Here is a 25,852-nt window from a genome sequence, read left to right on the forward strand (position 1 = left end):
GACGTGTAGGAAGCCGACCCCGGGGCGGCCGTGGGCGGAGCCGCGACCTGAACGCCGGGAGACCTCACCAGGCGGAGGCGGTGTCTGCCTCGCGCTGTCCTCTGACCGCCAGGGGGAGCCCTGCCGCGCGCTGCGCTCCGGGCCGCGCCGCCACGCTCTCTCGACCCGCGCGCCCGCCGCGCACCACCCGTCGCCACGCCCGCCGCAGGCCGAGGGCCAGTCACTTGCGGGCCGGCGTCCCGCAGCCCATTCGCGCCCCGCCCCTGCCCCGCCGCGGGATGAGTAACGGTTACGAAGCACTTTCTCGGCTACGATTTCTGCTTAGTCATTGTCTTCCAGGAAACAGCTCCCTCAGTTTGGAATCAGCTCTCCCGCTGCGGCCGCAGTAGCCGGAGCCGGAGCCGCAGTCACTGGTGCCTTCCTTTCCCGCCGCCGCCCAGCCGCCGTCCGGCCTCCCTCGGGCCCGAGCGCAGACCAGGCTCCAGCCGCGCGGCGCCGGCAGCCTCGCGCTCCCTCTCGGGCCTCGGGCACCGCGTCCTGTGGGGCAGCCGCCTGCCTGCCCGCCCGCCCGCAGCCCCTTCGCTGCTCGGCCCCTGGGCGGCCGCTGCCATGGGCACCGACAGCCGCGCGGCCAAGGCGCTCCTGGCGCGGGCCCGCACCCTGCACCTGCAGACGGGGAACCTGCTGAACTGGGGCCGCCTGCGGAAGAAGTGCCCGTCCACGCACAGCGAGGAGGTGAGCGCGGCGACACTCGCCGCGGGGCTCCCGGGGCAGGCCTCGGGCGGGGCCCGGCGGTTCCGGCAAGGGAGAAGCGCCCGCGGGCGAGGGAGGGTGGCAGGGCCTAGCGCGCACCTGGGCTCCGCCCGCGGGAAGATGCTGGGGCCAGTGTCGACGCGACCTTGGGTCCAAACCCGCTGCCGAGGGCAACGCGTCTAAAAAACTTAGCCAGTGCAGCTGCGCACTGAGTGACACCTCTCTCGGTGCTTAAGGCCGGTAGCAAAACTCTCAAACATCCTGGGTCCCTCTTCCTGGCACGGAGGTCACAGAGGGCCAGGACGTCGCTCCGTCTCTCTCCACATCTCTCGCTTCCTTCCCCCACCCTGTCCAGGTAAAGGAATATTTTCGGAGATTATCCTTTGGTGCATTCAGATGAAGTAGTATTCATAGTACACCTAACTTTTAGAATGTTGACATTAGACTATTGCAGTGAGGCAAATGAGTAAGCACTCAATTTTGGCTTTGAAATACCCTAAATACCCTGACTTTAGTCATTACACATTTTATGCACTTATCTGTGCATCTATGTATGCTTTATCAGTACACATTCTATGCATGTAACAGAATATCATTGTACATTCTATGCATGTAACAGAATATCACATGTGCCCCATAAATATGTACAAATATAATCTATCAATTCAAAAATAAAAGTTTTGTAAAAACTGGAAAATAAAAAGACTAGTCACTAGTTGGAGGTGACAGAGATTAATCTGGAATTACAAACTTGTTACCTATTTGTTGGCCATTTCTGAGCGGATAGTCATCCACTGCACATTGTGCATATTGGTGGTATGGGACAATTTTAGTATGTAAAAAATAACAAAATCTTTAGATTTAGGAGCTATATGACTTTGGAAAAGTTACTTTAAAGTTGGGTAATAACACCTTCCTCATCAGGTTGTTGTGAGAATTAAGAGGTAATATATGAAAACGCTCACCATGCAGGCATCTATCTCCCTATCATCTGGTTCCATCAGAAAGATAAATCTTAATTAAGAGAAAAACCTTCCTAAACCATGTTGTATTATGATATCAGCTGTGTTCCTAAGCGGTTTCTGCTCTCTTCTATGAGATGTTGGTAACAGACCGTGCAGCAGCACACGGCATCCCTCTGAGTTAAGTGCTGGACCTGTGCCCAGGCCTGTTGTTGGGGTCAGTGCCCATCAAGAGATGAGAACTCTTGCTTGTAACTTTAGTAGGAATCTGAGTATGTACCATATTCTGTGTTCACGTTCCAGCTCAGTGTGTATGTTTTGTTTTATTTAAACCACCTACTTTGGCTGTTTCTCCCACAGATAAATATTTCTGTATTCGGTACATAGACTCTTAATTTCTTCCAGTACTGTTGGTGGTAGTTCAATACAGAATTTTGCACGTATATTGATATTATTGGGTGAAATTTTAGCTATCTCACAATAGCATACTCTAAAGTAGTGACTCAAAAGAGTTTCTGACTGCAAACACAGTAAGAAGTACATTTTACTTTGCAATCCAGTTAATAGTTGTATAATCAGTATATCTGAAACAGATTTCACAAAAAGATGTTAGCCCTTATACCGTATATTCTGATTTTTTCTCTTATTTTAATTTTTAAAATGTTGATTTCTTGATGCTCAGAGTCACACACCACAGTTTGTAAAACATTGTTCAAAGGACTAATTCTGGTTTCTAGTGTTTTATTTAGGGTGCTTCATAACGGTAGGATAAAACTAAAGAAACTAGAAAACATTTCAGGAAAACTTGAAGGAATGACATCATACTGTAGGGAAACTATGACTGCTTGGTAAGAGCAAAAGGGGAGGCACATTTTGTTTCTATGTAAAAGAACTTTGTAACATCCAGAGCTCCAAATTGGGATGTACTACTTGGAACAGTTCAGCTTCACTGAAGAAATTAAATAAACTGAACAAATCACTTATTTTTGAGAAAATGTACATGTTGGGTCAAGAGTTCAGTTAAATCTCTTACAAGGTCTCTTCTAGTTCTAATTTTTAAAAAAATGTTATGACCTCTGCCCAGATTTTTTGTCTCACTGGAATTTTATGAAATCAAATAGTTTGTAAGTGGACCATTATGGGACTGTTTTGCCCAGTTCTTTGTTGTAAGGGTGTTGGACCGGTTGAATCGTGGTATTTAAAAAATTCTTATACAACTCCAGATCTAATAGGCTAAGTTGTGGTGATACTTATACTCAGTGATATTGGGTGTGTATTATAAGAATGAAGAGAGCAGAGAACAAACATAAACATTAATGTTAATGACAAACATTAACCCAAGTACAAGGTTAATGTTTAGTCAATATAGCGAACATGTAATTTACAAGATTAAAAATAATTAGGCTTGTGATAAAGTCAATGAATTTCCTACGTAATTATAACATTAGACTGTTTTATGATTTGTCCTGACATTTTGCAGAATCCAAGATTAATTAAAGAAATGGTTTCAAGAAGAGGGTGAATACTATAAAAATAGACTTACCTTCCTGAATTGAGGAATTCATTGGGAAAGCCTCAAGTGTGCAAATGAGCCATCCTTCCAGAGGGAAATTTTTTAGAATTATCCCACGATTTGAGCCAAAGCACTTCCGATAGAATTTTTAACCTCTAGTTGGTTCTGCTCCTTCAGTTTTTACTAATTTTTAAGAGAATATTATGACTTATAATTCTATCTGGAATGATTATCAACTCATTTTCATCCACTGACTTAAATTTGATTATAAATATGCTTTACATAAAGATCTAGACCTTATAATTTGAATTCAAGTGAATTGTTGTGACTAGCATGTAAATTATTATTATGGATTGTAAATCTTAACATAGGTAGTTCTGTGCCCTTAAATTGATAAACCAGTTATCTCTTGTAATCATGTGTACTAAGATATACGTAGTAAAGTGGTTGTATCAGTTTTTATCATAAGCAGTCATAGTTCAGATAGTTCAGAAGTTTAGTGTCTGCTGTTTCTATTAGGAAAGTGCTTTTGCAATTCAGGGGCTTGCCTCTAGTTACTCATTTGTGTTTTCATTGATTGCCCACAGAAGAATGCAAAACACTGTGTCCTTGGTTATCTAATAAGGCAGTGATTTCAGATTGCCAGGTTTGGCCCATTAGTGGTCATAAATCAGTTCAGTGAGTCATGGACCAGTATATTTTTTCTAATTAATATATTGGAAGCCATTAAAGTGCCTGGCGTGTTGTGAGCATAAATACCGCTTTATGACTGTTTTGTTCCATTATATGTATATAGGTCTTTGCTCACTATGTGAATGTATGTCTTACTTTGGACTACTATCAAATAAGTCTGAAATACACTTTAATAAAGTATGTTTGAATTAATTTACAACATACTATAATATTTGTATAAATTTTTTTTTGTTTATCTAAGAAAACATGGAAGACAGGTTAGAGGTGCACCTAAATGTTAGGAAATGACTTCTGGAGTGTCATACAAGTTGAGTTCTGCAAGACATGTCTATCCTGGTGGTTCTCAGACTTTAGAGTACGTAGATAAAGTACTCTCCTTAGGATGCTTGTTAAAATGAAAGTCCAAACTGCTCTTAGAGAATGATTCAGTGGGTCTAGGATTAGGCTCAGGAGTCTGAACTTTTAATAAACAGCACAGGTGAATCTGAGGTAGGATTTACCAGCCACACTTATTCTCTAATAATTTAATTTGTTTGTCTTTGAGAATTGTAGCATAGTTGTGATATGAATTCTAGTCAGACAGCCTGGGCTTGACTCCAAGTTCCTCTGTTTATAAACCTTATTTTTGTTTCTTTATGAATGCCTTTTTTTTTTTTTGGAAATAGAGTCTTGCTCTGTTGCCCAGGCTGGAATGAAATGGCACCATCTCAGCGCACTGTAACCTCCACCTCCTGGGTTCAAACAAAATTGTCCTGCCTCAGCCACCCGAGTAGCTACTACAGGCATGCACTACTATGCCCACATGATTTTTGTATTTTTAGTAGAGACAGGGTTTCACCATGTTGGCCAGGCTGGTCTTGAACTCCTCACCTCAAGTGATTTGCCCCCCTCAGCTTCCCAAAGTGCTGGGATTACAGGCATGAGCCACTATACCTGGCCTATGGATGCTTTTGTGTCTCAACAGTTAGCTTAAATTTTCACTGGTACAAAAAAAGCTTTAAAGTAATTAGACAACTGCTTTAGTTCAAGAACATTTGAGAAACAAGAGTAGGATGAAAACAGGCCTGAATTTATGTATGTTGAAGGAAACAAAAAACCTTGTAGGATTAAAATTGGGGTTTGTATGGTATTTCTTGTTGCTATCTTTTTTTTCCTGCTTATCAAATTAATATATTCTTATTGTAGAAGTACAGAAAAGTATATAGACTTTGATTAACAGTTTCAAAATGCATTCCTTTTGCAGCTTCATGATTGTATCCAAAAAACCTTGAATGAATGGAGTTCCCAAATCAACCAAGATTTGGTCAGGGTAAGTGAAATGTGAATGCAAAAATCATGCAGGTCAAAAAGGAAGTTAAGTAAACAGGAAGTTAATTTCTTCAGTTTTGTGAGGGAAGTCAAATAGGCAATTAGCCATAAACCCTCCGTGGTTGATTTGCTGAGACGGCACTCTGATCCAGTAGGCTTATGCATAAAACAGAAAATCTAGACCGTAGGCAACTCTTTAACCAGACAAGATACTAGGATTCTCATGCTTAATTCTCACCATGGTTTCCTCACTATCAGTGTTTTATTTCAGTTTATATTTGGTCTAGGAGAGGAATGATTATCAATTGTGATTGGTAGGTTGCTTTGGTAGACTCAACATCACTAGAAGTAATTTTTCAAATGTCAGTTTCTGATGAAACAATAAGGAACTGTGTTCCACTAAATGTCAGTATATGGCTACTATCATAAATGTTAATGTTCAAAACCCTAAACCACACTTTGAAATCCAACTCAGTCAAAGGCTCACAGCACATTACTTAGGCTACTTTAAAAGTATGGAAAAGGACATGTGCTGGAAATACTGGTTCCCCTGGGCATACTGCAACCATGTAACTCTATAGCTACTATATAGACATTGAGTTATCGTTTTTTTAAAATCAATCTCTGTTTCTCTGAAATGACTATTTATTCTACTTATGCTTGACTTGTAAACACTTACTGAACCCCTGATACGTGCTGTGAAAGTGCTCAAGAATCATGGGAAAGCCTTTGCCGTTTACTTTGTATGATATTGTAAATGTAAGTTAATATGTATCTGATTTATATGTACTAATATTTTCTCATTATCCTTGTAAATTATTCATTAAAATACATTCAAATAGCCTTTGCTTTTTTCTGCTGCACTCAGGAAAAAAAAAAGTTTTGGTTTACAATGCTTGTGATTACAGGCCGGGCGCAGTGGCTCACACCTATAATCCCAGCACTTCGGGAGGCCGAAGCAGGTAGATCACCTGAGGTCAGGAGTTTGAGACCAGTCTGGCCAACATGGCGAAACCCCATCTCTACTAAAAATGCAAAAAAAAAAAAAAAATAGCCAGGCGTGGTGGTACGCGCCTGTAATCCCAGCTACTCGGGAGGCTGAGGCAGGAGAATCACTTGAACCTGGGAGGCAGAGGTTGCAGTGAGCTGAGATCGCGCCACTGCACTCTAGCCTGGGCAAGAGAGTGAGACTCTGTCTCAAAAACATAATAATAATAAAATAAAAATAAATAAATAAATAAAAATAAAACGCTTGTGATTATAAAACTAAATATACTATTGTCATAAAATCAGCAATTATGCTCCTTAGTATCTACCCAAAGAAGCTAAGAACTTATTTCCACACACAGACCTGTGCATGGATATTTATAGCAGCTCCATTCATAATTGCTAAAATTTGAAGCAACCAAGATGTTCTTCAGTAGGCGAGTGTATATATAAATTATGAATGCATATATAAACTATCCAGACAATATAATATTATTCAATGCTTAAAAGAAATGAGCTATCAAGCCATGAAAAGACATAGAGGAAACTTGAATGCATATTTCTAAGTAAAAGAAGACAATCTGAAAAAGCTACATACTGTATGATATCAACTATTTGATATTCTGGAAAAAACAAAACTATGTAGACTATAGTTTTGCTAGTCTAGTAAAAAAAACTAGTAAAAAGATCAGTGGTTGCCAGGGGTTAGCAGGGACGGAGGGATGAATAGGCAGAGCACAGGATTTGTATGTCAATGAAACTACTGCGTATGATATTGTAATGGTGGATACATGTTATTATACGGTTTTCTAAATCCATAAACTATGCAGCACCAAGAGTAAACCCTAAGATAAACTGGACTTGGGTGATTATGACATGTCAATGTAGGTTCATCAAGTGTAACAAATGTATACCACTGTGGCGGGTATGTTGATAATGGGGGAGGCTGTGTGGATGTGAATGTAGGGAGTGAATGAGAAATCTGTTCAATCTACCTTCTACTTGATATTCTTGTGAACCTAAAACTGCTCTAAAAAAAAAGTCTATTTAAAAAAAAAAACAGGCCGGGCGCGGTGGCTCATGCCTGTAATCCCAGCACTTTGGGAGGCCGAGGTGGGTGGATCACAAGGTCAGGAGATCGAGACCATCCTGGCTAACACGGTGAAACCCTGTCACTACTAAAAATACAAAAAATTAGTCAGGCGTGGCGGCGTGCACCTGTAGTCCCAGCCACTCGGAACACTGAGGCAGGAGGATGGTGTGAACCCGGGAGGTGGAGCTTGCAGTGAGCCGAGATCCTGCCACTGCACTCCAGCCTGGGCAACAGAGCGAGACTCTGTCTCAAAACAAAACAAAACAAACAAACAAACAAAAACCAAAAACTAAATCCCCTTACAGGTTAAAGTTCAATAACATTAAAATCCAAATAAATTAAAAAGTAAAAGAAAATGCTTGTAAATAATGTAGAACGTTTTTATTATGTCATCTAGAGTGGATATTATTTTCATTGGTTTCTTTTTAGAGTAAAATTATCTGCTGTGCTACTGTTTCTAACTCCTCACATATCCCTCCACTGCTTGTTTATTTTTAATTTTTTTGATCATGCTTCTTTCTAAATACCTGGTCAAAATGAGATACATTTTCCTAGAAAATAGATACACACACACAAACACACACACACACACACACACACCACTTTACCTTTATTTCAGAGCTTTACAACCCTTGTGAAGCCCACCCAGACCTCAGGTAGAGAACTCTGTTGTCTTATAGGTTCTCTGATTCTAAAAGGCATTATGGATAATAGAAAATTTTATAATTAATCAGAAGCATTAAATTTTATATTTATTTTAAATATTGTGTTTATTATAGGAGTTTCCAGATGTCTTGGAATGCACTGTATCTCATGCAGTAGAAAAGATAAATCCTGATGAGAGAGAAGAAATGAAAGTTTCTGGTAAAGTCCAGTCTTTTCTGTTTATTTTGTTACATAGCAGAAGTGATAGATTTTGTTAGGCATTAGAATAAGCCTTTCTTTGCTCAGACACTAAATGTGGGAAATACAAAAATTCTTTTTTAACATAATTTTACTTTAACTCCAAGATGGAGTTATAAGAGGTCAGTGCTGGCTATTATATGAGTCAGAATAGAACTTCAACTTGCTGTTCTTCATGATGATGTCATCATGTCATGTAATTTATGTGTCAAACTTCAGAGCAGTAGAAAGATTAAGATGAAGGAGATGGAAAGGATAAAGGGAAGGCTTAGAAGCAGTGTCCACCCAAAGCAAGCATAAGCACCCACTTCCTGGTAAGATACTGGTAAGCAATGTCTGAGGTCACCTGGGAATATAAAAAGAAACCTGGGCAAGTTACATGAAGAGAAAGAAAATACTGTAACACCCATTCAGGAAATGTAGTAAGTGACAAATCCCAGAAACTGTACTATACTCAAGGAATACAAAAATGAAAAGATGCGCCGTCTCTGCCCTCACCTTACAATTTGCGTAGCATAGTCATTAAAAGCTTGAGCTTTGAAGTTTCGGGGTGTGCAGATTACAGGCTAGTATAATGTTGGGCTAACAAAGACTTTAACCTCCCTGAGTCTCAGTTTTCTCTTCTATAAAATGGGGATGTACCTGTTTCTCCGGCTTCTTTGTAAACTGGATGAAATAACAAAAGAAGCACTTAGCACAGTGTTTGCCTCAAAGTAAGTTCTAGGTAGCTATTATTTGCTACCATGTTGTTATTATTGTGGTTGTTGCTATTTTATTATTATTGAGATGGATAATAATAATAAATTACATGTAAGATGAGATAGGGTATTGTCTTTTTAATCTAATTATAGTAACTACCATTTATTGAGTCTTGCTTTGTGCCAGGCACTGTGCTTGGTACTTTATGGTTATATTTTCTCATTTAATTCTCAAAACAATCCTGCAAGTTAAGTCTGTTACTGCATTGCATTAGTGATACTAAATAACTTGAAGGTTGTCATACAACCAGTAAGTGGTTGAACCAGGAATCCACTCAGGTATGCCTAACTACAAAACCCATTTTTTCCTGTTAATTTCACATTGCTGTTTGTGTTGGAAAGGACGTAAAGCAACATTCTTTCTGAGGTTGACTGTAATTCATGATTTAGTTCCATCTTGGGTCTCTTAGAAGTTGTCGTCAGTTCCTAGAGGGCTTGAGATTTTTTTATAGGTATCAAAATTCTCCCCATATAAAGAGCTTTCCTCTTTCTACCTACCCAAAAAAGCCTCATCCTTCAGAGAGAGGAGGCCATTTCAGATGGCACAAATTCATGGACAGAGAAAAAGTAGTTGGGGGGGCTATCATACAGTTATAGGGGCTAAAGTTAGACCAAAATAGTAAATATCGACTCTCATCTAGTAGAGAAGCTAGGATGGCTGTTCAATAGGGAGTAATCTCAGGGAAGCAGTGTTTTTAGGGAGATCACCTAGCAGTAGGAAGGAAGGGACTTATATAAGAAACGTAGAAGAAAATGTGTTGCATATATTGAATGTCAGGCACTTTATGTAAGGGTATTTCATTAGCCTTATTTTTCTCCATTTCCTCTTTTGATTTTTTTTGTTGCTCTTCTGCTACTCTACCTGTTTGTCTATTGAATACATTTATTTTTTTGAACAGTGAGTTTACATAAAGTAAATATGTACATATAAAGTTGAATTTGAATGAAACCAAAACCTCAATATTACAAATACAGAAAATGACTCAACTTTCCTAGTAACCAAAGAAATGACAATTAATGTGGTCTTGGGTAGGTATGCATTGTACCTACTAAGTTTTAAAAAAAAATTAATAATAGCATCCTATGTTGTTAGAAGAGCAATTCTTAATTGGTGGTGGTGTGGTAAACTGGCACACATCTTTTAAAATATAATAAGACTCACACAAAACGTCACATGCTTTGACTCATAATCACATTTCTAACAATTCATCCCTGGGAAATTATATCGTATAATGCTGAACAAAAAGTTACTAAGATGTTTGTTTTGGCATTATATATGCGAAAACAGAAAACTGGAACTAGTACTGGAACATTTACTAACCTAAATGTTCAATAAGTAGAACTCATTTAATAAATGACACTCTTCAAAATTTACAAAATAATATTCAACCATTAAAAAATGAGCATGTAAAATTGGCTGGGCGCAGTGGCTCACGCCTGTAATCCCAGCACTTTGGGAGGCGAGTCGGGTGGATCACTTGAGGCCGGGAGTTCGACACCAGCCTGGACAACATGGCAAAACCCCGTCTCTACTAAAAATACAAAAATTAGCCAGGCATGGTGGCACAGGCCTATAATCCCAGCTACTTGGGTGGCTGAGGCACGAGAATTGCTTGAACCCAGGAGGAGGTTGCAATGAACCAAGATGGCACCACTGGGCGACAGAGTGAGACTCTGTCTCAAAAAAAAAAAAAAGTATGTAAAATTATACACTAAAAACACAGAATACGTTCAAGGCCACCCCTAAGTGGAAAAAAAGCCACAGAATACACCGAAATCTAAACAGTAATTTGGGTGATGAGACTGGCAATTCTTTTTGGTCTTCCTGCTTTTATAGGTCTTCGTTATTTCTACAGTAAGCACATGACTATTAGGATAAAAAAAATCTTGGCCTGGTGTGGTGCTGTAATCCTAGCACCTTGGGAAGACTGTTTGAGACCGGGAGTTCAAGAGCCCCTGGGCAACATATCGAGACCCTGTGTCTACAAAAAAATGAAAATTAGCCAGGTGTATTGGTACATGCCTGTAGTCCTAGCTACTTGGGAGGCTGAGGTGAAAGGAACACTTGAGCTCAGAAGGTTGATGCTGCAGTGAGCCGTGATCGCACCACTGCACTCCAGCCTGGTTGAAAGTGAGACCCTGTCTCAAAAAAAAAAATTGTGGTGATTCACACCTGTAATCACAGCACTTTGGGAGGCTGAAGCGGGAGGGTCCTTTGAGGCCAAGAGTTCAAGGCCAGCCTGGGCAGTATAATGAGACCCTGTCTCTACAAAAAATTTTTAAAATTAAAGAAATTTTAAGATAACTAAATACTACATAGAAATATATTTTAAATATTTATTACATAAAGGTAAACCAAATAGAAGAGGAAATAATGTTATGCCCTACTTCATATGACCAAAAACTGGAAGATAGTGTCTGAAAATGAAAATGATTGTATTGGGAAGGTAGAATTGTGGCCTTTTTTTTTTTTTTTCAGTTTTCTTCTCATTACATTTTCAATTTAGTCTTTGTATATAGATTTTGGTTTATTGGATAAAGTATATAATGTGCTCTATTAAAGTTTAAGTCATAAAAATATAAATTTCAAGTAATTTAAGCTCCAATAGTTATCTAACCTGCCTTCTAATAAATGGGAAATAAATATTTACTTTTTGTTTTGATAAACATATATTTGTTGGCAACTAGCACATGATTTTAAAAGTATAGTGGAACTATACATTTATGTCTTAAAATTAAAACTATAAAGTTATGTGACTGGGAAAGGAAAAATAATTCATTCAGGATTATCTGACATCTTAGTATTATAGTAGTGTTAATACTAGCATATAGTGAAATGTGTATCCAAATGTAGTAATCAGTTTTGTTTTCTTTGTTACCCAGCAAAACTGTTCATTGTAGAATCAAACTCTTCATCATCAACTAGAAGTGCAGTTGACATGGGTAAGCAAAAACTGAATTTTTTATCTTAATAGTGGACTTTAAATTAGTATAGGTGTATTAGTTATAACTTGTGCTTAGGTCCAGGTAAAAAGAAAATGAGTTGATTCCAATTTTACCTTTTAAAGTTCTAGCCTAGTTTCTTAAGGCTTCTGTAAAATCATACTGACTTATGTAGGGTCATATTTTGATATGCAAGAGGGATGTAAAAGGTGTAATGTACTTAAATGTTCACTATCCGTTTGGAGATAGAAGTTCTTATTCTTAGCCCTTTTGGTACTAGAGGTGAAATATCAAAACCAAACAATGGCAAAAAAAAAAAAAAAAAAAAATCCAAGTATATCTATTTTTAGCACTTAGGTTATTGTGATATTAAAGTTATTCAATACTTAAATAAAAAATTATTCCAGTATTTACATATATTGAAAACTTAAATAATTGGTTCTTTAATGTAACTTTAGAATGAATAATCATTTAAAATAAGCTCTTAAATTATTTTTATAGAATTAAGAAATTATCTGCCTCTATAAATATGGATTAAGAACAAACATTCAGTTTTTCAGTGTCTCAAGCTTATTCTTTGCTGTGACTACTAGTTACAGAATATTAGGTAATAATTCTTGTGATCATCCATATGCGATAGTAGTGAGCAAGTAGAACTGGAGAAGAAAATTTTATGAAGATAAGGGAGCTACTAAAAACTTCTGGGACCTAGGAAACAAGAAGAAATTTTGTTCCCTAGAAAGAGGAGCATGTAGTAGTAGCTGCAAGCTGCCTAGGAAGAAGGCAGGTCAGAGAAACCCACTTGTCTGCCACACAGAGCAAGTAGGTAAATGGGCACTTACACATTTTTGAAAGAGAAATGTTCTAAATGAAAAGTAAACTATGAAATAATCTGTTATTTTGAAAACTAGTGAAGAATATGGACAGAATTCAGTGGGATACTTTGAAAACATTAGAAATATTTGTTTTTATGATGTAAGCATTTATTTTCTTTGTGTCTTCCTTCCTATCAGCCTGTTCAGTCCTTGGAGTTGCACAGCTGGATTCTGTGATCATTGCTTCGCCTCCTATTGAAGATGGAGTTAATCTTTCCTTGGAGCATTTACAGCCTTACTGGGAGGAATTAGAAAACTTAGTTCAGAGCAAAAAGATTGTTGCCATAGGTACCTCTGATCTAGACAAAACACAGTTGGAACAGCTGTATCAGTGGGCACAGGTAAGGGATGGCAGGATCATGAGCACTCCAGGAGGAACTTGCCCTTTTCAGTCTTTGCTGCACACTGTTGAGCATCATGCACATAGTGGCCACCCCTGCGGGGTGACTTTTCCACATGTGGGAGTTTTGTTTCGTTTCTGCAGGAGTTTTGAGGCAGGTTTTATCTAAATCATTTGAGGTTTTTGTTTTTATTTAAATATATCTCTGATTGAACTGAATGTTAATCCCGGTTAAAATGAGTGACAAAAATACTAGAAGATGTGTGTTAAAACATTTATACCAAATGAATTAAGGCCATTTCCTTCAGTTCTCCTTATGTGCTGAAAACAATAATACCTAAAGAAAAACCTTACAGCCGGGTGTGGTGGCTCACATCTGTAATCCCAGCACTTTGGGAGGCCGAGGCGAGCAGATCATGAGGTCAGGAGTTCGAGACCAGCCTGACCAACATGGTGAAACCCTGTCTCTACTAAAAAATAAAAAAATTAGCCAGGCATGGTGGCGTGCACCTGTAATCCCAGCTACTCAGGAGGGTGAGGCAGGAGAATCACTTGAACCTCAGAGGCGGAGGTTGCAGTGAGCTGAGATTGCGCCACTGTACTCCAGCCTGGGTGACAGAGCAAGACTCTGTCTCAAAAAAAAAAAAAAAAGAAAGAAAAACCTTCTTTTTCTTTAGGTACTATTAGACCATGGCTCTAATTTCCTAAGTAAGGGAATATTTTATATATAACAAATATTTTGCTGTTATTCAAAGATGTGTAAGACTGTCAGTACATACAACTTGATATGGAGTGAGTGTCATAAATTAATTATTCCCACTCTCTGGTCTAATAACCTACAAAATTATTAGGAAAGTCACTTACTAGCATTTTACCTTTACTCTCAGTATTTCTTTAGTCCTTTTACTTCTTCTTCAGCCTTCTCCTTTTCAGAGCTTTCAGAGTTTCTTATGGACAGGAAGACCTAGAGAAAGTATTTCCCCTTCTCCTTGATGATAGCCAGAATGAGGACAAGAAACTATTGGAGAGACTTAGATGATTCAGAATGTAAATTAACCAGTGTAGCTACTGGAAGCTGTCAATTCTTCTCTTTCAAAATGTGTCTGATTCATAGCCATATTTTATTCTTTAACATTAAAGGTATTTACTTGTATTTGATCCTTTACCTTTAAGAACTATTTGCTCTGTAGCTGAAACCATCACACTTAACAAACTAACAAAAATCATGTTTGTGTTCTAGGCAGATGTATTAGATTGTTAAATGGTTCTAGCAGGGGACTTTTTAATAGTGTAGTACCAGGCCGGGCATGGTGGCTCACGCCTGTAAGCCCAGCACTTTGGGAGGCCGAGGTGGGTAGATCACCTGAGGTCAGGAGTTCAACACCAGCCTGACCAACATGGTGAAACCCCGTCTCTACTAAAAATACAAAAAATTAGCTGGGCATGGTGGCAGGCACCTGTAATCCCAGCTACTTGGGAGGCTGAGGCAGGAGAATTGCTTGAACCTGGTATATGGAGGTTGCAGTGAGCCAAGATCACGCCACTGTACTCCAGCCTGGGCGACAGAGCAAGACTCCATCTCAAAAAAAAAAAAAAAAAAAAGTGTAGTACTGTTGGCTTTTTCGTTCCCCTAGTGTTACATTTCCTTTCCCTATTACATAGGGAAAAGGTAATAGGGAATTCCTATTCCCTATTACTACTAACCTGGGTTAGAAAAGCATATATTAATAAAGATATTAATGTAAAAGTATTTTGTAAACTTTAATCACTGTGGATTGTGATTTTTCATATGTTCTAAAATTAAGTTATTTTATTGCTTATTGCTTTCTACTTTTGGTATTATATTTAATTTAGTAGTGATATCATGATTTTATTTTCACTTCTAGGTAAAACCAAATAGTAACCAAGTTAATCTTGCCTCCTGCTGTGTGATGCCACCAGATTTGACTGCATTTGCTAAACAATTTGACATACAGCTGTTGACTCACAATGATCCAAAAGGTAAAACTGATATTTTCATTATAGAGATTGATCATAAGCTTTTGTCTTACAAAAAGGTACTTGTTGATACATAATTTTAAATGTGGACAGTGATAAAAATACAGTGTTATCTGAACTATTCTTAATGGTTAGTTCAAAACATATATGCCTTTATTTTATTTTCAGAAAACTTTATCTCTGTACCAATGGGGAAAAAAAAGTGAAGGGATCATTTCCTGAACATCTGGTCTTTTGAGGTTCACAAATATTAAACTACACAGAAAAGATCTTTTGAGACATTCTAAATAGTAATATATATAATCCTATCTAGTATAGCAAAGACTGGACCAAAAGGCCACTTGATTTTTTATTTAGTTTTGAGATGGAGTCTTGTTCTGTCGCCCAGGCTGGAGTGCAGTGGCATGATCTCAACTGACTGCAGTCTCCACCTCCCGGACTCAAGCTCTCCTCCTGCCTCAGCCTTCCGAGTAGCTGGGACTACAGGCACATACCACCACACTTAGCTAATTTTTCTATTTTTTGCAGAGACAGGGTTTCACCATGTCACCCAGGCTGGGCTTGAATTTCTGGACTCAAGCAATTCCCCCACCTTGGCCTCCCAAGGTGCTGGGATTTTAGGCATGAGCCACTGTGCCTGGCCAAAAGGCTACTTTATTCAAGGAGATAAATATCTGGAAAAAGTGGCACATGTAATTTAATTCAAAACTTAATAAGCATCTTAGGATAGGTAAGTAGGTATTTTATTAAGATGTTTACTGTTAATCAGAAATATTTGATTAATGAGAATGGCTTGTCTGCCTTTTATAGAATAATTTTTTACAACATTTTATAAGATAACTAGAAAGACTTGGAAGATAATATTGAACATAACTTGCAAAGATAAATGTTTCAGAGAGCCTGTATATTATTAAGTAATGTATATTACTACATATTTTTGGTATAAATGAGAAATGTTTGGTTATAAGTGAGAAATGTCTTGCGAAAATTTTAATTCTCGACATTTTTATAGAAGTTCTGATTTAATAAATATTAGAGGAAATTATATTTCATAGATAATTCCCGCCGAAAAAATATTCAGCTTTTATTTCCATACCTAAAAAGATGACACAGTATCAGTGGGTTGATTCAGTTTGCTCATTTTAAGAATGCTATGGATAATCTATTAAGACTTTATACTATTTATTAGCAGTCTACTTCATTCTCATTTCTTCACTGTTTCATCAGAGGAGGGGGAGATGGAGGAGAAAGAGTTTTAATAGTTATTTTTCCTTGAATGCCAAGCATCATGCCAGATGCCTCAGAGAGATTATCTATAATCCTCACAACAACAGAAACTATACATTTTTTTGGTCAGGAAATAGAGCCTCAGAGTGAAAGGAACTAGCCAAGGTCACCCAGCTGGCTTTGGGCAAAGTTTGAACTTGGCCTAAGTCTTGGATTATTTTGGAGCCTTTTCCACTATACAGTCTCTTTGATTTGAAACATTAGTATTACAGTATTACAGTCTGAAAACTTCATCCATTTTCATTTAAATCATACCAGAATAAAATACAGTGACTTTTGCCTTCCCAGTAGAGCTTTCACAATCAAGTAAATTGATTTTTTAAGCCATTTTAGTGAAAATCTAACAAATTGTTATGCTGATTTATTCTGAACTATAAGTCATTTAAATTTTAACTTTCCATATGTTGGCAGATGTCATGTGTCTGTTTACTTTTTGGAGGCTCTTCTAACAGTAATTGTTACCAACAGCTGATGATCCAGCCTGTACCCTCTTCTAGCTTCACTTGAAAAAAACTCAATCCTTTTTCTAGTAGGAAAGGAAATAGGAAAAGATTAAGGTTCCTAGTGTTTTATTTTCACATATCTAAATGTTGACATTTAGAATGTGTGCTAATACATTATTGTTATGGCAAAATATATTGCATATGTATATGAGGAGAGAGATTTAATCCTTTTTTATATTTTTTGTATTACATAATTTGATACTTAGTTGTCTTTTTTAATTCTAAGACTTTTGGTGAAAATGTATAGGCTTATCCTGCATTTATCATTAATGAACCTTCAGACACTTTAATCTATAATGAAGCAACTCTCGATTTAATTTGTCATTTTTACTGACTAAAGAGTTCAACCACAATTAAATTTTAAAAGCAGTTAAATGAATAGCATAGTCTCTGATTTTGTGTCATATTTTTTATTTTTTTAAGCAACCAAACTGTAAAAACTGTAAAACATTTAACTGTAAAACATTTAACTCTGTAAAATTTAACTCTGTAAAACTGTAAAACATTTAACTCTGCTTGTCATCTAAAATAGAATTTTGTTTATAAATTCCCTGAAGGTCTACCCCTGTTCTAAAAATTACCCTTACTCCCCATAATGGGTTTATTTTCCATTACCCTTTGTTCTAGAAGTGTAATAACAATTTAACTAGAGAGTAAAATTGTAAAGTAGGCCGGGCGCGGTGGCTCACGCCTGTAATCCCAGCACTTTGGGAGGCCGAGGTGGGCGGATCACGAGGTCAGGAGATCGAGACCACGGTGAAACCCCATCTCTACTAAAAATACAAAAAATTAGCCGGGCGCAGTGGCGGGCGCCTGTAGTCCCAGCTACTCGGGAGGCTGAGGCGGGAGAATGGCGTGAACCCGGGAGGCGGAGCTTGCAGTGAGCCGAGATTGCACCACTGCACTCCAGCCTGGGCGACAGAGCGAGACTCCGTCTCAAAAAAAAAAAAAAAAAAAATTGTAAAGTAGATGATCCTGAATTTAGAACTTTCCATTTTTATTTGTTCCCCGCCCCCCATTTTGATTAAATCCAATCTGTATTATGTCTCTTTCCCTCAGGGTCTTCTCTGTTAGAAAATCTGATAAACAAATCCATATTAACGTTACTTTTCCAAGGAGACATTTGCGTTCTATATATGAAAACTACCATTTACTAGTGGTGTGACCTTGGCCAACTTACCGAACCTCTCTGCCTTGGTTTCCCCCCATAAAGAGATAATAGAATCTATCTCATAGGGTTAGCATGTGGATTAACTGAGTTAATACATGTAAAGTACTCAGAAAAGTACCTGGCACATGAAAATAGCTAACATTGATTGAGCGTTTACTATTAATGCTATTCAGGTATCACAGCAGTTTGGGAGTAGGTGGGTCCTTTAGCACTCCGAAATCAAACTGTGAAGATGCTCACTTAATCCCTATGTGTAGGTTGCTTCCGACCCCAGTGGAATCTTTCCATATTGATTGATGCATTTAATAGACGTTTGAGCACCATTTGCCAGCCATTGTTCTGGGTATTAGAGATAAAAGAATCAAGTCAGATAAAAACCAACCCTCATGGAATTTATATTCTAATGGGAGGAGACAGACAATAAAATAAATGTTACATATGATAAGTGGTAGTATATGCTATGGAGATAATTTGGCTGAAGGAGAAAGAGTATCCAAGTTAATTGTTGTTTTATATGGTACAGTCAGAGAGGCCTCTCTACTAAGGGAATATTAATCAGAGACCTGCAGGAAGGGAGTGAGCCATGTGAATATCTGGAAAAAGTGTGTTCAAGGAAAAGGGAGAAGCTAATTCAGAGGCCCCAAGGTGTGAATGTGCTTGAGGTTTTCAGGATACAGCAAGGAGGTGAGGCCAGTGTGGCCAGAAGAGTGAGGCAGTGAGGAGAGGAGTGGTGGGATATGGCATCAGAGCAGTCATAGAGAGCTTGGTTATAAACTTGGAATTTGCTGGGCATGGTGGCTCACACCTGTAATCCCAGCACTTTGGGAGGCCAAGGCAGGGGATCACTTGAGTCCAGGAGTTTGAGACCAGCCTAAGCAACATAGTAAGACCTCATGTCTACAATAATAATAATAATAATAATAATTAAATTAGCTGGCCTTGGTGACGCACACCTCTAGTCCTAGCTACTCAGGAGAATGAGGTGGAAGGATGCATTGAGCCCAGGAGTTTGAGGCTGCAGTGAGCTGTGATCATGCCACTGCACTCCAGCCTGGGCAACAGAGTAAGACATTGCCTCAAAAAAAAAAAAAAAAAAGAAAAGAAAAAAAGAATTGGCACTGCGGCACTCTCAAATTATCAACTGCTGGTAGAAGTGTAAAGTATAGCCTTTCTGTAAAGCAGTTGGCAATATAGCGTGTATCTAGCTTTAAGAATGTACTTGTACTTTGGCCCTTCATTCCACAGCCAGGCATGCATTTTAAAATGTTCATCATCTGCATCATTGTGACGGTTTGTTTCTTCCATATTTGGAGATAAATTTATGTGTAGACTTTTTTTTTGTAAGACATAGTTGATAATGAAAATTTATTTAAATGGTCTTGCAATGATTGAAGTATTCAAATGCTTAAAGAAAGCATTGCTGGTACAAATATTTCTATTTTTAGAAAGGGTTTTTATGGATCAATGCCCCAGGTGTCATCAGAGCCATTGGTGTTTTCATTTTTAAAATGTCACCTGTAAAATGGGCATTATTTATGTGTATATGGCTTTTTTTGGCATTCCTGATAAATGTATTATATAAAGTCTATACATTGGATAACACTAGTATATTTAAACTTACAGACTTATTTGTAATGCAACCCACCATTTTAATGTACTGTAATTAATATGGTTATAATATATATATAGTCCTTCTGTCCTACCATCACACAACTTTTTGTGTGTGTAATAAACCGATTTTGGTTTGAAAATATTTTTTGAGGCCGGGCACGGTGGCTCACACCTGTAATCCTAGCACTTTAGGAGGCTAAGGTGGGTGGATCACCTGAGGTCAGGAGTTCGAGACCAGCCTGACCAACATGGTGAAACCCCATCTCTACTAAAATATAAAATTAGCCAGGCATGGTGGTGCATGCCTGTAATCCCAATTACTTGGGAGGCTGAGACAGGAGAATTGCTTGAACCCGGGAGGTGGAGGTTGCAGTGGGCCAAGATCACACCATTGCACTCCAGCCTGGACAACAGAGTGAGATGCCATCTCAAAAAAATATATATATATATTTAAAAAAAAAAAAATGTTTTTCCTGGCATTATTCTTATTAGCAAAATATTAGGAAAAACATAAATGTTTTGACCAATAATAAGGAAATATATGAATTATGATATCTATATAATATAGTAGTGGGGAAATTATTAAAAATGATCTTTTCACAGACTATTACATGGGAAAATATTCACAATATAAGTGGAAAAAGATAAGCAAATAAGGCTTTAACTACAGTATGATTTCTAATTTTGTAAGATATGGATATACACACACACATACAGATATAAGATCTAGAGATATATAGAGATTCAAGATATGGATGAAGATATATATATATATGAAGATGTATATATATGAAGATATATATATATGAAGATATATATATGAAGATATATATATGAAGATATATATATATGAAGATATATATATATATATGAAGATATATACTCATATACACCAAAAAAGTTGTAAGGAAATGCATGACAATGGTATATCATCTCCAATTGATAGGATTATCAGTTACTTTTTTTTTCTTTAGACTTTCCTGTATTTTCCCTGACTATACATTAGAATCACCTGGAGATCTTTAAAAAACTGCAGATGTCTAGGCTCCACTCACCAAAAGTTAAGAATTAAATAGGCTGGGGTACAGGTGTAGATACTTTTTAAATAACTGCCTGGGAATTTCTAATATTCTGGTTCAGATTCATAGCACACACATGAAGAATAAGCATATTATATATTAAATTTTGAGGTGTTTCTTTTGTTATGTTAAATGCTTACCTACATACTAAAGTGCTTTTTTGTTTTCCAATTTAACACGCTGGAGTTTTGTTTGTTGTTGTTTCTTTTAGAACTGCTTTCTGAAGCAAGTTTCCAAGAAGCTCTTCAGGAAAGCATTCCTGACATTCAAGCGCACGAGTGGGTGCCGCTGTGGCTACTGCGGTATTCGGTCATTGTGAAAAGTAGAGGAATTATCAAATCAAAAGGCTACATTTTACAAGCTAAAAGAAGGGGTTCTTAACTGACTTAGGAGCATAACTTACCTGTAATTTCCTTCAATATGAGAGAAAATTGAGATGTGTAAAAATCTAGTTACTGCCTGTAAATGGTGTCATTGAGGCAGATATTCTTTCGTCATATTTGACAGTATGTTGTCTGTCAAGTTTTAAATACTTATCTTGCCTCCATATCAATCCATTCTCATGAACCTCTGTATTGCTTTCCTTAAACTATTGTTTTCTAATGGAAATTGTCTATAAAGAAAATACTTGCAATATATTTTTCCTTTATTTTTATGACTAATATAAATCAAGAAAATTTGTTGTTAGATATATTTTGGCCTAGGTATCAGGGTAATGTATATACATATTTTTTATTTCCAAAAAAATTCATTAATTGCTTCTTAACTCTTATTATAATCAAGCAATTTAATTACAATTGTTAAAACTGAAATACTGGAAGAAGATATTTTTCCTGTTATTGATGAGATATATCAGAGTAACTGGAGTAGCTGGGATTTACTAGTAGTGTAAATAAAATTCACTCTTCAATACATGAATGGAAACTTAAATTTTTTTATGTGTCCTTGCTTATAGTTTAGCTGTAATAATTGTATTCTTGTGCCATATTCTCTCTTTTTATTACTTATAAAGACAAACCAAAGTAAATCTGAAAGGAGACTAGAAGCTTTGAAATTATTGTTTGGGGGTTTTATAAAAGCAACTACTGTCACCTCCATCCAGATTCTTTTAAATTATTGATCCATCCTTAGTATATATTGCTACTCATTCAAGAATCCTTAATAAGTATTGAGTATTTACCATATGTTGGGATACTGTGGGCTCTGGAGAGAGGAGGGGGCAATAGAGCTAGGAACTAAGAATCAGTTGAGTAAAATGTGTAATATTTATTCCCCATTAATAACTGACTAGGAAGGACTAAAAGCCAGAAAGGGGATGAAAAAAAAATCCTTAATTCAGGGCCGACATTATCTACTTAAACAACTTTGAGATATGGTCTTAATTATTTTAAAGCAGAATAATATAATTGAAAGTTTATAGCTAAAAGAGACTATATAGGTCATTTAGTATAATTCTTCATTAGTTTAAGAACCACAAAATTGCAAATAAATAAGCTATGAACTTTGATGTACACTATAAATCTCCTTAATTCTATAAATTTGTGTCTGTAACCTGAATAGTTTGAAAACTTCTTTAAAAATCTCTTGTATTTCATCCGGGTGCAGTGGCTCACACCTGTAATCCCAGCACTTTGGGAGGCCGAGGTGGGCGGATCATGAGGTCAGGAGTTTGAGACCAGCCTGACCAACATGGTAAAACCCCATCTCTACTAAAATACAAAAATTGGCTGGGCGTGGTGGCACTCGCCTGTAATCTCAGCTACTTGGGAGGCTGAGGCAGGAGAATCGCTTGAACCCGGGAGGCGGAGGTTACAGTGAGCCGAGATCACGTCACTGCACTCCAGCCTGGGCGACAGAGCGAGACTCCATCTCAAAAAAAAAAAAACTCTTGTATCTCAATATTTTTAAACCACAGGCCTAAATAAAACTAATTTTGCTCAAGTTTTCTCAACCTAGGGAAAAAGAACTATGGTTCCATATTCAAAATAAATATTATAGACCCTTTTCCTAAGTAGGATTTTGTGGTTTACTGATTGGGTAATTTGATCATTAAAATTATGTGAAATCTGCCCGGGCACACCTCATGCCTGTAATCCCAGCACTTTGGGAGGCCAAGGCAGGTGATCACCTGAGGTCAGGAGTTCTAGACCAGCCTGGCTAACATGGTGAAACCTTGTCTCTGCTAAAAATACAAAAATTAGCCAGGCGTGGTGGCGGGCTCCTGTAATCCCAGCTACTTTGGAGGCAAGGCACAAGAATCGCTTGAACCTGGGAGGCGGAGTTTGCAGTGAGCCGAGATCACGCCATTGCACTCCAGCCTGGGCAACAGAGCGAGACTGCATCTCCAAAAAAAAAAAAGAAAGAAAAATTATGTGAAATCATGTGATTTGCCTGGGAAAACTTGTTTAGATATTGAGCTACTTATGCCTTCTAGCCTTTATATTAATTGTATGTAATGTTATTAAATATATATATAGTTCATCTTTACATTTGGAAATGCCCAACATTTTTTTCATATAAGTCCTTAAACAAGCGTTCATTTTATTTTAAATCTATACAGTGAACTGGCCAAGATATTTTAAGAGGGAACTTTAATATCCCATTTATTGTTTTTATAACCCTGGACTTATAAAAATGGGTTGTTTGAAGGGTTATTTTGAAAGTGGGGAAAAAAAAAACTTAGTTGCTAATGTATCTAAACTTCAGCAGAGCTTTTTGGTGATCTCCTACCTGCACCCTCAACTCTTGACAAAGAAGCAAGATTATAGATTCATTTTCTGAAGGGGATCATGTATGGAATTTTTTAATGAGTTTTTACTTTTACCTCTCTACTCTTGATTTTCTATTATTGAATAATCTTTTAAAACACTGATTTTTAAGGCTTTATATATGTTTTCCAAGCTGATGTTCACATCTTTTTTTTCATGAACTATCAGAATATAGTGAACACTTTTCAAATATTTAAGGACTTAATGTTTAAAAAGCCATAAAATAGAGAGTGGTAATACTACCAAATAATTACTTAAAACTGAAAGCTAAGTTATCAATAGTTTATATAAGAGATGTTTTCTGAGGAGATGTGCATCCAGTGAGACCAAGGTAGAAAGTTTATATAATTGTTTTTTTTCCAGTAAATATGAAAAAAAAAAAAGCTGTAGCTTGTTTATTACATGTCCAAAATACAGTGGAGCCTTACTTTAACACAATGTACTGTAACTTGGAATTTGTTCTGTTATGAGTCTATCTTGAATTCCCATCCATGAAACTGTAGTCACCAAAAGCAACAAGTATTTTCACATGATGTAAAAGACCATACTATGATGGCCATTGCTAGAAATTGAATCACAAATAATAGCTAATAATTTTTCATTTTTCAAAAAAGATCATTTGGATAGCAGCTATGTATAAAATGGAAAATAAAAAATTATTCTATTTTGCATGAATAGTTCAGACTTTCCCATACCAGAGCCAAGTAGTAACTAAAATTAGGATCTTAATTTTCAATGATAAAAGGTCTAAGGTTCATTTAATTATGCTCCTTTAACACTGTCTTTCTAGATTTTTCACCCCGTATTTTCAATATTTGGGAATGTAAACAATTGATATATTTATTGTATGTTGGCTAGCAGTTCATCCTTCTGCAAAATATGCATTCAGAGAAATGTGAAGCTTGTTTTAATGAAGACTTAAACCATTTGTGTCATTTGTGTTTTCATATTCAAATACACCAAATTAAAATTCTGAACCTATATTTTTCATCATTAACTTCCTAATATACCAGAACATATACCTTTTTCATGTAAAGTTGGCAATGGGATATGGCAGTTTTATTTTTGAAAAATATGTAACATGACTTTAATATTTTTATAGTTTTCAGAATTAGAAACATAGGAAGGGAAAATGTTTTAATTAGATAAGTCAACTTTTTATGTGTCTGTAGTGGTGTACTATAATAGCAAATTATAAAGCATTATTAAATATTTATAATAATTTTTAATATTACCTACGTTATGAATTTAACTAAAATAAAGTGTGAGTTGTATATTTTTTAATTGGGTTGTTTCAGTAGCTGGAAGCATCCTGAAGCATTATATTGATTTTTGAACTATTTGAACTCAAACTGAGTATGATTTGAAAATAAATTAATAATTTAAAAACATCCAAATCATAAAGCTATTTATGCATTCATTCATTCCACAAAGATTTACTGAATGCCTGCTATGTGTTAGGCACTGTGCTACAGATGGACACAGATGAAAAATAACTCCTATACTCAAGGAATATATGATATATTTTGGGGGAAAGGGAGGAATCTGTATGTGAATAAGAGCAATAAAAGGCTGCATCTGTTGGCTGGGCGCAGTGGCTCACACCTGTAATTCCAGCAATTTAGGAGGCCGAGGCGGGCAGATCACTTGAGGCCAGGAGTTCGAGACCAGCCTGGCCAACATGGTGAAACCCTGTCTCTACTAAAAATACAAAAATTATTCGGGCATGGTGGTACATGCCTGTAATTCCAGCTACTTGGGAGGCTGAGGGATAAGAATCACTTGAACCTGGGAGGTGGAGGTTGCAGTGAGCCGAGATCACACCACTGCACTCCAGCATGGGTGACAGAGCCAGACTCTGTCCCAAAAAAAAAGAAAAAAGGCCGGGCGCAGTGGCTCATGCCTGTAATCCCAGCACTTTGGGAGGCCGAGGTGGGCAGACCATGAGGTCGGGAGATTGAGACCATCCTGGCCAACATGGTGAAACCCCGTCTCTACTAAAAATACAAAAATTAGCTGGGCGTGGTGGCATGTGCCTGTAGTCCCAGCTACTCAGGAGGCTGAGGCAGGAGAATCGCTTGAACCAGGGAGTTGGAGGTTGCAGTGAGCCGAGATCATGCCACTGCACTCCAGCCTGGTGACAGAGCAAGACTCCGTTTCAAAAAAAAAAAAAAAAAAAAAAAGCTGTATCTGTTGATAGAAGTAATGAAAAGGATTGGGGCATGTGGAAGGAAGTGGGACTGAGTAGCAGGTTAAGGATAAGAAAAACTTCCCTGAAGAAATTAGCTTTAGAGTAGGGTCAGATGA

At 37.4% G+C, this 25,852-nt stretch overlaps 1 protein-coding gene across 1 annotated transcript; it reads left to right on the top strand.

Annotated features, from left to right (window-relative positions):
- GCLM (glutamate-cysteine ligase modifier subunit) lies at positions 1 to 24,522 on the top strand. The gene is made up of 7 exons (XM_019031700.4): positions 1 to 735; positions 5,165 to 5,230; positions 8,089 to 8,173; positions 11,854 to 11,913; positions 12,927 to 13,129; positions 15,015 to 15,129; positions 20,989 to 24,522. The coding sequence occupies exons 1-7, from the start codon at positions 610 to 612 to the stop codon at positions 21,156 to 21,158; spliced, it is 825 nt and encodes a 274-aa protein (XP_018887245.1). The 5' UTR covers positions 1 to 609; the 3' UTR covers positions 21,159 to 24,522.
- Positions 24,523 to 25,852: the final 1,330 nt, after the last annotated feature.

The sequence above is a fragment of the Gorilla gorilla genome, chromosome 1 (assembly GCF_029281585.2).
Source record: "Gorilla gorilla gorilla isolate KB3781 chromosome 1, NHGRI_mGorGor1-v2.1_pri, whole genome shotgun sequence".
Lineage (NCBI taxonomy): Eukaryota > Metazoa > Chordata > Mammalia > Primates > Hominidae > Gorilla > Gorilla gorilla.